At 36.5% G+C, this 11,597-nt stretch overlaps 1 protein-coding gene across 3 annotated transcripts; it reads left to right on the top strand.

Moving 5' to 3' along the window:
• Positions 1-7,063: 7,063 nt before the first annotated feature.
• On the top strand, positions 7,064-11,376 carry LOC133301093 (uncharacterized). Of its 3 annotated transcripts, none has more exons than XM_061500698.1 (5): positions 7,064-7,419; positions 7,513-8,237; positions 9,046-9,178; positions 10,484-10,806; positions 10,898-11,376. In XM_061500698.1, exons 1-5 carry the CDS (start codon positions 7,072-7,074, stop codon positions 11,019-11,021), a joined length of 1,653 nt encoding a protein of 550 aa, XP_061356682.1. In that variant the 5' UTR covers positions 7,064-7,071; the 3' UTR covers positions 11,022-11,376. The 3 variants fall into 3 exon arrangements, with proteins under 3 accessions (XP_061356682.1, XP_061356686.1, XP_061356695.1); XM_061500702.1 differs by having other exon boundaries at positions 10,490-10,806; XM_061500711.1 differs by lacking the exons at positions 10,484-10,806; positions 10,898-11,376 and adding an exon at positions 9,909-10,457.
• Positions 11,377-11,597: the final 221 nt, after the last annotated feature.

Raw genomic sequence — 11,597 nt, forward strand, 5'->3', positions numbered from 1 at the left:
CTTCCTGTTTAGGCAGAACACCACATACCTATCATATAGCATTTGCACTTAACAGTTCAATATAATTTCAGCAAAACAATACATGAAAACACATCATGCATATAACCATCCCCCCATGGAGCATGGTGGAACAGACAATGGCTAAACCGAGGACACGAAAGCTTACCTTGCAAGTTAGCTATCCAAGCCAAGAGTCCTCAATACCTCAGAGTCCACAAACAGCAAGATCACAATCTGTTTGGACCAACAATATTATCAATATTTATGCACAACAAGCATGCGATTCAAAAACAACGCTCTTCCTTTACGTTTTACGTCTTTAGACTTCTCACAAAGTCATAAGCCCTGAATCACTTGATTCTGACTTAGTTTAATTACTACAGAAGTCCATATAAGTCGATTATGGGTCCACCAACCCAAAATGACAATCCGTATGAACAGTGCCTTCACTGTTCTTCGAAATCCAGAATATCCGGATATTCCTCGGGGACATATCCCGATATCAATATCCGGATATCACTCTGTCAATATCCGGATATCCAGATTCCCATATCCGGATATTTCGCGACAGAATGCAGTTTCTGCATTTATGTTTTTGAATTAGAATTGAATAGGTTTGTTGTTTGTGAGAACCCGTTGAATCACTATATTTTTTGACGAAGATATCCATCAAAGGTTCATCTTTTACCACTTCAAAACGTTCAAGACTCCATTTTTAGGTACATTAAGGTTCATACTCAGATTACATACTTGTTTAACTTATTAAACATGCCAAGACATCAACTTTAACCCATTAAACTCATGATCAAAGGTGGTAACACTTACCCAAGGTTCAAACAGCCAACCAAAGGTGCTATTGGAGCTCACATGACAACTCCAAGGTACTGACTTTGAAGGGAACGAAAATGGACCAATAAAATGAGTTCTTCCTTCACAAAATAAGCTAGTTGGAGCTTCTACAACTAAGAACAAGGCTCCAACAACTCAAAACAAGGAAACTCAGTTTACTCCCCAACCAACAGTGGCTGGAAGTTCTGAATATAGCCCACAACTCCTCACAATGCCAACTCTTAAGTGTATAGAGGCTTAAAGATGAAGAGAAATGAGAAGAAAAGTGCAAACTTGGGAGATTTTCAAGCCAAAGAGGTTAAGAAGTGAAGGTGGAAGCAGCTGGCCCCAAAACACACGTATAGTGGCTGAAGAATCAACCTAGGGTTTAGTGCCAAGCACTATATATAGGCAGTTAAGTCATAAACACACAGTATTATCGTTAATTGTTACGCTTAGCATTTTAATCCCAAACTCAGGATTCTTAACCTACTCATTTTTACAAGATTTATCATATTTTTATTTTATTTTTCGCAGCACCTTTTCGGTACGCGCTTTTCATAGCCAGTATCATTTTCTGGCACCAGTTCTCATTATTTTAACTTGAAACTTGTTTTACTAGTACTATTTAATATTATAGGAATAATAATGAACTTATTATAATTTTCCGGGATACTTTTTCGGTACGCATTTATACCGAGTAGCAGAACCGGTATTTGCGCTTTTCGTCCGAAAAGCGACTTTTTGCATTATTACTCACTTACCATAATTATTTAAGTCTCATAATAATTATTGGGGTCAATTATGGAATTATTTTCTAATTTCACATAATTAATTAATTAACTTCCTTAATTAACGGTGCGAATTCTTACATCCTCCATTAATCAAAGAGCCTCCTTAGGTCCTACGACCTACAACAATCACTGTAAGCCCTATCAACCAATTGTCTTAATATTGACATACAAAAAAACTCTATTTATAAATTTATAGGAATTATATAATTTTGATTTTTTTATATATATATCCATTGATTCATCGATTATTGGATTAGTCCGGTTCGAATATTGTCAAACCCATTTTTTGCATATAATTGTGATCATCGAACACTCAATTCCTTTGGTGCAAAAAGCAAATAATATTGAGTTTTTAAATACTTTTTCATAATATAAATTTTCTATAATTTTTCCACTTCAACAAGTAAAATAAGTTGGGGCTTTTGTTCTGAATAATATAACTAGCTTACGCCCATTAAGCCTAAGGCTCATTAACAAAGGAAAACACCTTAAGTCTCTCTGAGAACTATTAGCAACCACAGTATATGAAGGGTCTTCATCCTCATTCAAGGAACAATGCTATCAAGTAAATATTCTACCTAACACACAATAATTATGATTAATACTGACTTAAGCGATAAAGTGTCTTGCAGGTGTATCTCTTTCCCACCGGAGTGCACGGAGGAGCACATTGCGGAACAGTGACCAAAGTGCTACGTTTGGACAAAAAATTTACCAGACTGTCACGCCAACAGTAAATTTTGTCAAAATGTCACGCGGCATAATTCGCTACACAGTGTAGCGAATTATGTATGCAAGTAATTCGCTACACAGTGTAGCGAAATATGCCACGTCAGGATGCACAGAACCAAAAATGCCACATGTCAAATTTTGCAAAATTCGCTACGTCAGGATGCACATAACCAAAAATGTCACATGTCAAATTTTGCAAAATTCGCTACACTGTGTAGCGAATTACTTGCATACATAATTCGCTACACTGTGTAGCGAATTATGCCGCGTGGCATTTTGACAAAATTTACTATTGGCGTGACAGTCTGGTAATTTTTTTTGTCCAAACGTGACAAAATGGTCACTCTCCCGCACATTGCTGCCACTACGAGGACTACTCTATGGGTGTTTAAGCACAACTACCACACATCATGATTAGGTACATAGATTTGTTTAGTAGCCAAAATTGGTGAAAATCAAACACGTTGATTTGGTTTAAATAAATTGATTTTCAATAATTTTTAAGAATTATCATTGATTTTATTTGTTTTTGAATGAGCAATTTATACATGCGATTGTCATTTCATTTGTAATAGATACGTTATCCGTGTTGGCTGGTTTAGGATTTTCCAAAGCTAAAATTACAGCTAAAAAATATATATAATATTTAAATGTAATGATAAATGAAAAGCGTAAAAAGAATTTTTTTTATAACATCATTTTTATATAGGTTTAATATGTTTATGTTTATCAGGGAAAACATTTGTACTTTTAAAAAGTATAATTTTATGTCATTTTAGATCCTAACCGATAATTTCCATCAATCAACGGTTAGGATTTATTAGATTTTATTATGAATTATTAATTAATTAATAAATTTGACCTAATAAATCTTAGCCGTTGATTGACGAAAATCAACGGTTATGATCTAAAAGGACACAAAGTTATATCATTTAAAAGGATAAATATTTTTTCCATGTTTATTTTTGTAGCAGAAATATTTTCTCGCGACTATCATATTAAAGTGAGTAAATTTTATTATTATTTTTTCATTATTCTCCTTACAATCCATTAACTTTTATATAAGTGTAGGGGTGCTAAACGAGTCAGGGGCCTTTGGCTCGGCTCGTGAAGGTCTAAGCTTACATGTCTAAAATTGATTGTTGAACCCAGACTTGGACTTGTATAAAAGCTCGTTTAATAAAAAGGCCTCATGCTCCAATTCAAAAGCTCGGCCTTAGAGCCTCTCAGGCTTGCCTAATATATTATTTATTTATTTATTTTTTATACTACTTGTGAATGCCTTCTCTCTTCTCAATTCATTTCATCCCATTTTATTAATTAAACAGACTTTTTAAATGATTTTGTTTTATATTATGTTATTTGGATATACATTAAATTTATGAATATTTATGGAATTACTAGTGCTGTTGATTGTATATTTTGTTTGGATAAATTTTTGTTGTATTATTTTTTTTAAACAGGCTAAACAAGGCTTTTATTTTTTGTAAATAAGTCAGGCCATAGGCTGATATTATACTCGTAACAGGTAACAAGCTAAGGCCAGTCTGACACATTTGAACACAGGCTCGGCCCGTTAAGACCAAAGCTCGGCTCGGCTCGGCTCGTTAACACCCCTATATAAGTGTGACAAAAAATATTTCTACAACAAAATTAGAAATATTTTCTCCCTTTTTACATATAAGATAAAGGGACAAGAACTAAAATAGTACGTTTTGTAAAGTACATTACCCAAATGCCACGTTTTAAAAAGAAGAGTAAATGTCATTTTTAGTCCCTGACAATATCCATGAAGTCTTTTTCAGTCTCTAACAATAAAAAAGGGACAAATTGGTCCCTGAAATAACAAAAAAAAGGTCACGTTCATCCTTATGTTAACTTCCACCTAACAGCCCAACTAACGGTGCACAGTTGGCACGTTAGTTTGTTGACGCATGTGGGACACCGTGGAAGACGAGACGACGACGTTTTGGTCCCTGTCAAAACCACGAGGGCCATTTTGGTCCCTGTCAAAATGCACGAGGACGTTTTTAGTCCCTGACAAAAAGCACGGGGCCCTTATTGGTCCTTAACCAGAGAAAAATAGGCACATGACTTCATTGTTTTTATGTGCAGTCCAATTTTGCAAAACAGAAGTGCATTACATCAGAAACAGGAGTGCAATCCAATTTTGCAAAACAGGAACATGTCATTAAATTGGATTTGTATGCAGTCCAATTTGTTAAACCAGAAGACATGGATGTACAAGAACTACAACTACGTATATTAATTAAAAAACTTCAAAAAAGGTAAACTTAAACATTCCTCAACCCTGTGAAACATAATAGCTGGAACATGATTTGAGTATCATTATATTTGAAGACATGAATGTACAGTAGTGCATTACAAAATAAAGCCAACTGTCAGGAATTAAAAGAAAGGCCTCTAATACAATATGGCCAGAATTTACAAAAAAAACATTGACATAATAAGGCCTCCAAATACATAATGGCCAGAATTTTCAAAAAAAGTCAGTCACATAATAATAAACCCTTCTCAGTTGGCTCATGCACTACTCTCAGGTCATATACAGCAGCATGTCATTTTCTTGAGGCAGGCCTTGGTGGCCTAAAACCAGGTGTGCTCATGAAGGCCAATAATCTGCTTCGTGTGCCACTGGTTGCTGCATTCATTGTTTCATTACTCAATAGCTCATTTGCCTGTTGTGGATTTGATGGAGGTGGGCTGCTTCCTCTCAAGTTGCCTTCATGTGGCTGAGAACTACCAACTGCTGTAGTCCAGTCAACTGCCATGCATTGCAATTATCAACAATCATTTACCTAGCTTCTTCTTTGATTTTTCTCTGTATTTAAATATCAACAATCATACAATTATCTTTTATAGATAAATAAATAGTATAATTGTAATGCTACTCTACTGAAGATATTGTTCGTAAATCGCATAACGTTATGTCTTATATAGACTAAGAGAATTAAAGCAGTTCATAGTATTCTAGGGATCGTAAAAGCTGTTTGCAAGAGCCAAGAATCTCTTTTAACAAACTGGGAAGCTTAATTAGCATTGAAAAAGAAATGAATAATTGTTTATAAGGTCGAAACTTCAGTTAGAAACACAAACTTCATTGAAATAAAATGCCAAGAAGGAGTATTTTACTTTGTGATGAAATTTAGTTTAATTACTTTGTGATGAACAAATGGATTGCACACATGTTCCTCATGTAATGCACTTCTGTTTTGCAAAATTGGACTGCATAGAAAAGCAATAAAGTCATGTGCCTATTTTTCTCTGGTTAGGGACTAATAAAGGCCCCGTGCTTTTTGTCAGGGACTAAAAATGTCCTCGTGCATTTTGACAGGGACCAAAATGGCCCTCGTGGTTTTGACAGGGACCAAAAGGTCGTCGTCTTGTCTTCCACGGTGTCCCACATTCAAGCCGCGTCAGCAAACTAACGTGTCAACTGTGCACCGTTAGTTGGGTCATTAGGTGGGAGTTAACGGAAGGATGAACATGGCCTATTTTTTGTTATTTCAGGGACCAATTTGTCCCTTTTTTATTGCTAGGAACTGAAAATGGCTTCGTGGATATTGTCAGGGACTAAAAATGGTATTTATTCTAAATTTTTTTTGCCAAAATGCCATATTTCAAAATAGAGCAAATATCTTTTTCGGTCCTTGATAAATTTCACGATGCCTGCTTTAGTCCCTAGCAAATAAAAATGCTATTTGTGGTCCTTAAAAAATTTAAAATGGACCTATTTTAGTCCTTTTGAGGGATTAATATAGATCTTTTTTGAATTTGTGAGGGACCACGATTTCAATAAAATAGGTCCATTTTGAATTTCTTAAGACCACAAATAGCCTTTTTATTTGTTAAGGACTAAAGCGGACATCGTGAAATTTGCTGAGGACTAAAAAGTTATTTACTCTTCAAAATATATTGTCAATTTTAGTGAGTTTAGTTTATCACGTGTTCTTTGGACCAATGACCTGCTTTCCGACCCGTTCTCTGTGACAACGAATCCATGTCCAAGTGAGATATGAGAAAATAGTAACCCAACTATATAAGTGCAAACAAAAACCCGTTGTTGGAAAAAAGAGTCTTGAACACGTTGTTTCTGACAAGGAAAAATTGAATCCATACAACGGCTTCTAAAATATGACATTTTGACATATGAGTAATTTATTTTTCAAAATATGTCATTTTGATTTTGTCCCCACGAGAAAAGTGCAAGGTCTCGCACGGGGGCGTGGAGGTAAAATATGACATTTTGACATTTGAGTAAATTATGAGTTTTGGTGTTTGTTATTTTAAATGACATACGTTATGTTATTTTAGGAGAGAGGTAGACACAGAAAAACAGAAATCATGGGAGAGAGAAAGTGAGTGATTTTTTTTAATTTAAAATTTAAATTTTCTGTGTCTGTATCTCTATTAAAATGACATAATTTTCTGTCATTTAAAATGATAAACACTTTTCTTTTATTTTTCAAAATATGATATTTTGATTTTGTCCCCACGAGAAAAGTGCAAGGTCTCGCTCGGGGGCGTGGAGGTAATTATAAATATATTATAAGCATCTAACGGGCCTTATTATCCGATATTTCTATGGGCCAGGGGAGTTGGATGAGGTCCATAGCCCTAAGCCCAGTTAAAGGGAGATATAAATAGATTCAAAATTGAAGAGACTAGACTAGCGTTTGCAGTGGCAGTGTAATTGATGGCTCTGCTGGGTGAGGATGGGCGCGGTTACGAGCTGGCGCGGAAGCTTGACTCGTGTGGGGTATGGCGAACGTGGCTTGGCGATTCCACCTACTCCAACTTTTCACGCTCTCTCGCTTCTCCTTCTGCTTGGGATTCCTTCATCACAACACACCCTTCCAATTCTAGGGCACACATTCACCTTCAACTCAGGGTCCGTGCCCTCCTCTTCGATAAAGCCTCTTCCGCTTCTCTCTTCCCGAATTCCAATCCCTCTCCCTCTCTTTCACGCCTCAATCCATCTTTTCTGCATTTGCACGCCGATGACATTTACTTCACCCTAGAAGATGCTCCAACTTCCTCTAAGGTTAGGTCAATTATCTTCTCTTTTAATTAATTTATTAAACAAAACAAAAAATCAATTTTACCAATTGTTTGTTCATGCTTCTTGTAAATGCAGAATCAATCGAAATCAGGTTCTGGCTCTGGATCAAGATATGCTGATTCTGATTTGCCTGAAACATGGTATAATCAGTGCATCGAGAAGTTTAAGGCTACCAAGAAGTTTCTTCCTGGGGACAGAGAATCGCAGAAGCGTTCACCGGTTGAGATGGCTTCTTATCTTATGCATGTTAATAATCATAAAAAAAGGCGTGTGGCGTTTAAGGAAGATCAGCTTGTTGATGATGGTAATTTAGTTGATGATGACTCTTCCGTTATTTTTCCAGAGATGATGTTTGCATTTAACTGTGTGCCCGACAGTGCACTTCCACCGATTAACAGAGTGGAAAATAACCAGAAGGTGAAGTTGTTTGGTGTTCTTGATGCCTTGCCTCCTCTTCCTACTAGGAGTCCTGTTATGATTGAGAGACTTGGTGTTAGGCCTGAGTACCTTAATATGGAACATGGAGGAAGCTTGAACCGTGGGAAATTTGGACCTGAGGGAAATAACAAGCTTCTTGGTCCTGAGCAAGCTTCGAAACTGTCTGAAAAGGTAGTAGCACGTGTTTTGTTAGGTGTGGGATTTGATGCTGCCATGGAAACTCCAGTAGAATACTTCTCTGAAGTACTCAGCCATCGCATCTGTAAAATAGGAACAAATCTGAAAGTGCTTGCTGATAGTTATAGAAAACAGTGCTCGGCCATTGAACTTCTAAAGATGTTGCTTAAAACAGTGGGTTTTAGGTAAGTTTCAAATTCTTCTTTTGTGTTTCTTTTTGGAAATTAAATTATCTAAAAGGAAAAGAACCCCCATCCCCTCACAAATAAATAACAAATAAAAAGTCGGTGTTAAGTTTTGTGAAAACAAATTTTTGAATATCCAAGTTTGCTTTGTTAGCCTGTATCAAATTCACCTTATGAATCCTGTAAAAAGCAATTTCCTACTGAATATTTGTATTAAGGTGAATGCTCGAAGACTACAGTTTATGTTTTACTATTCATGTAATGAAAGAGGGCAAGCCTTCGAGTAAGTAGTGGTAATATTGCTCCTTTGTGATCCCAAGTCACATGTTTTTTTTTTTTGTCACATGTTCTAAGTCTAGGAAACAGTCTCTTGAGAAAAAATGCTAGGGTAAGACTACAAACAATCAACACCCCTCACCTTTACCCTCGCAAAGTGAGGGAGTCTTTGTGCACTCGAGTCTAGGAAACGGTCTTTTTAAAATAATACAAGCTTAACGTATGTACAATTGACCCTCACCCTTATTCTCGCAAAGTTGGGGAGCTTTTGTGCCCCGTATATTTTTCATGTTATGAAAAATTAACTAGTGTACTACTTTATTTATAAACATTTAAGAAATAAAAATCTGTGAGGGGGAGGAAGGAAAGGAATACATGACAAAAAACTATAGCAATGTGAACTCTTTTATGCTTAACTGTATTGTGCATGCATTTTGTAGGCACTATTACCCTGATTTATATTTTGCTTTTAAATCAAGATATCTTATACATGCAATGGGTCCATTTTAAAATTTCCCCCTCTTGCTCACAGTAATTTTGCGCCTTTAGTGGATTTGGTTAAGGATGGCTCCAGGAATATTGTGCAACAAAGTCAGCAACAAGTTCATGGAATTCAGCCACAGGTGCAGCCACAGCAGCAGGGTTCCCTCCGGCTACCTCAGCAAGTACTTATATCTACTTCTTTGTGCATTATTTAATGTTGTAAGCTCTAGCGTGAAGCATGGACATGAATCATAGCACAGGCAGGGAGACACAGAAAATCCTTATTTAGAATCTGTAGGATCCATTCATCTTCTTTCTTTTTTGATTACCTTCCTCGCGTATGTATAAGACCGAATCCATTCGATTTTGAATTTTCAAAAAGGATTACGAATCCTTAACTTTTCGAGGGGACTTGGAGTCCCACGTTTTTTTTATGGGCAACTAATGTGGGGTTTATAAGGCCTTGGGTACTCCCACTCTTCGAGCTAGTTTTTGGGTTGATGCATCCCAAGGTTCTTATCAGAATCCTTTGGAAACCCTTAACTTTTCTAGGATAGGTACATGCCTACCTGGTGCTTCTTAAAAAACAATTACCCTGTGCCTCTCTAGTTTAAATATGATTTTCTGCTTTGACCAGTGACCTGCTATTATTTATTGCGTCCATCGAAAAATAATTTTCTATAGGTTGCATAATATTTGCATACAAATGTGTCATGTGTGTCCTTGCAACCTGTCATGATTCTTGCCCGAGTGTGGCTTAAGGTGTAGTATGAGACTGCAGTTCACATACCGTCTTCAACCTATATGGCTGCAATTTTTTTTGCCTCATGTTCAATTTATATTACATGATGTCATATTTATATTTGTTCATTCCATCTCATTTTGTTTACATTGCTATTATATTTTGTGTAGAAGGGCCGGCTTGGCTCAGCGGTAAGCTTGCTTGCCGTGGTGTGTCAGGTCGCGGGTTCGAATCAGCCTCTCTGCAAAAAACAGGGGAAAGACTGCCTAGAGTATTCCCTTCCCCAGACACTCACGAAGTGGGTATTTGAACTGGGTCGGCCCTTTTTGCTATTATATTTTGTGATTTATTAGGTTCATTCTTCCCATTTGGGTAGTAGCTCTAAATTTGAGCTTTGGAGAAATGTCTCCGTGTCCCCCTTCTTCCACTTTTCGCAGATGGAGATAGTGGTTATTTAATATTTAATCCTTTTGAGTTTCTGAACCTTGGATTATACATTAAGAAAATGCATTTGCCTTGCTCCCCTCACCAATATTACATCATGTGAAGGAGGAGAATTTGGGCTGATTGAAAAAAAAAATTCTGCTTGTGTCCTTTCAGGTTTCTTAGTGCACTTGTGGCAGGTTGCATCCTCTATTTACCTGATTGATCTTTTTCTTCACAAAGAGCTTTTAAATATATTCGCTGCAAGCTTGATTAATGATTTCTGCAATGAAGTATTACCCAATGTATTGTGAATGTGCAGGTTCAGATGCAGAGACAGATACATCCACAGATGCAGCAGTTTTTACAACAGCAACAACAACATCTACAGCAACAGCAGTTAATCAGAAGGCGCTCAGCATCTACTCCCCGCCCTGCTATGGATATAGATAAGGAAAGACCATTGGTTCAAGTCAAGATTGAAAACCCATCAGATTTACCAATTGATGGTAATGCCTTCAATTCCAGACATCCTCAAATGCAGTTTAGGCAGCAGCAGTTGGCTGCAATGTCAAGTTTCCATCCTCAATCTAACACTCAGTTCAGACAGATGAGTTCCCTACAAATACCCCAAATGCAGTCGCAGTAAGTTACTTCAATTAAATGAATGCTACTGTTAGGGTGGCTTATTAAGTTATCTTCATTAAGAATTTGTTGTTTTATTGTTTGTACATAGGAACATTGGCATGGTTAGAGCCCCGCCTGTGAAGGTGGAAGGCTTCCAGGAATTGATGGGTGGGGATTCTACAACGAAGCATGATTCCGAGGAAAATAGACTGACTTCTCCCACCGGCAAATAGCTTTTCTAGTGCACCACGCGAGCATCCCTGGAGACCCTTTGAATTTGGTATCGTCTATGCCAAATTTTGTCATGGCCTTTATTGTGATAAAGGTTTTTCTTCGGTGTACTTTGTATATTACTCCACACATGGTGCACCATAGCAAGTGTACCATGTTGGATCAAATATAATTCAATTCATTGCTCCCTTAATGGATGTTCTGTAAAAAAATAGATCAAATTTTGTTGGCATATATCACCTTTAACGTTTGTGATTATTTACTGTGCTTCACTGGCTTACGCTTTCTGTATACTCGAAAGACAAGCCGGAAATGTGTAACTAGCCTTGCTACTTTTTCCACCTGTTGGATTATTAGTCTGCTTTAATGTTTGTGATTATTTATTTATGATATCGACATATATTGGAAGAAAAATTTATTGTGCTTCATAGACTTCCCTCCTATTTATCCAATAAATTAATTTTATTATATTTTTTATACACATAAAAATAATAAATGAGCCTTATTATTTTTTTTATGCACATAAAAATATATAAAATTTATATTTTTTCTTCTTATCTTTACATGGTTCCACATAA

This window comes from Gastrolobium bilobum, unplaced genomic scaffold (assembly GCF_033153095.1).
Source record: "Gastrolobium bilobum isolate Gb01-03AN ecotype WA unplaced genomic scaffold, APGP_CSIRO_Gbil_v1 utg11781, whole genome shotgun sequence".
NCBI classification, from domain to species: Eukaryota; Viridiplantae; Streptophyta; class Magnoliopsida; order Fabales; family Fabaceae; genus Gastrolobium; species Gastrolobium bilobum.

Bases quoted from the DNA above. Each gene is read 5' to 3' on its own strand.
- LOC133301093 (XM_061500698.1), top strand. From the start codon at position 7,072: ATGGCTCTGCTGGGTGAGGATGGGCGCGGTTACGAGCTGGCGCGGAAG. The intron at 7,420-7,512 runs GTTAGGTCAATT...TTGTAAATGCAG, and splicing joins ATGCTCCAACTTCCTCTAAG to AATCAATCGAAATCAGGTTC. The intron at 9,179-10,483 runs GTACTTATATCT...GTGAATGTGCAG, and splicing joins CCCTCCGGCTACCTCAGCAA to GTTCAGATGCAGAGACAGAT.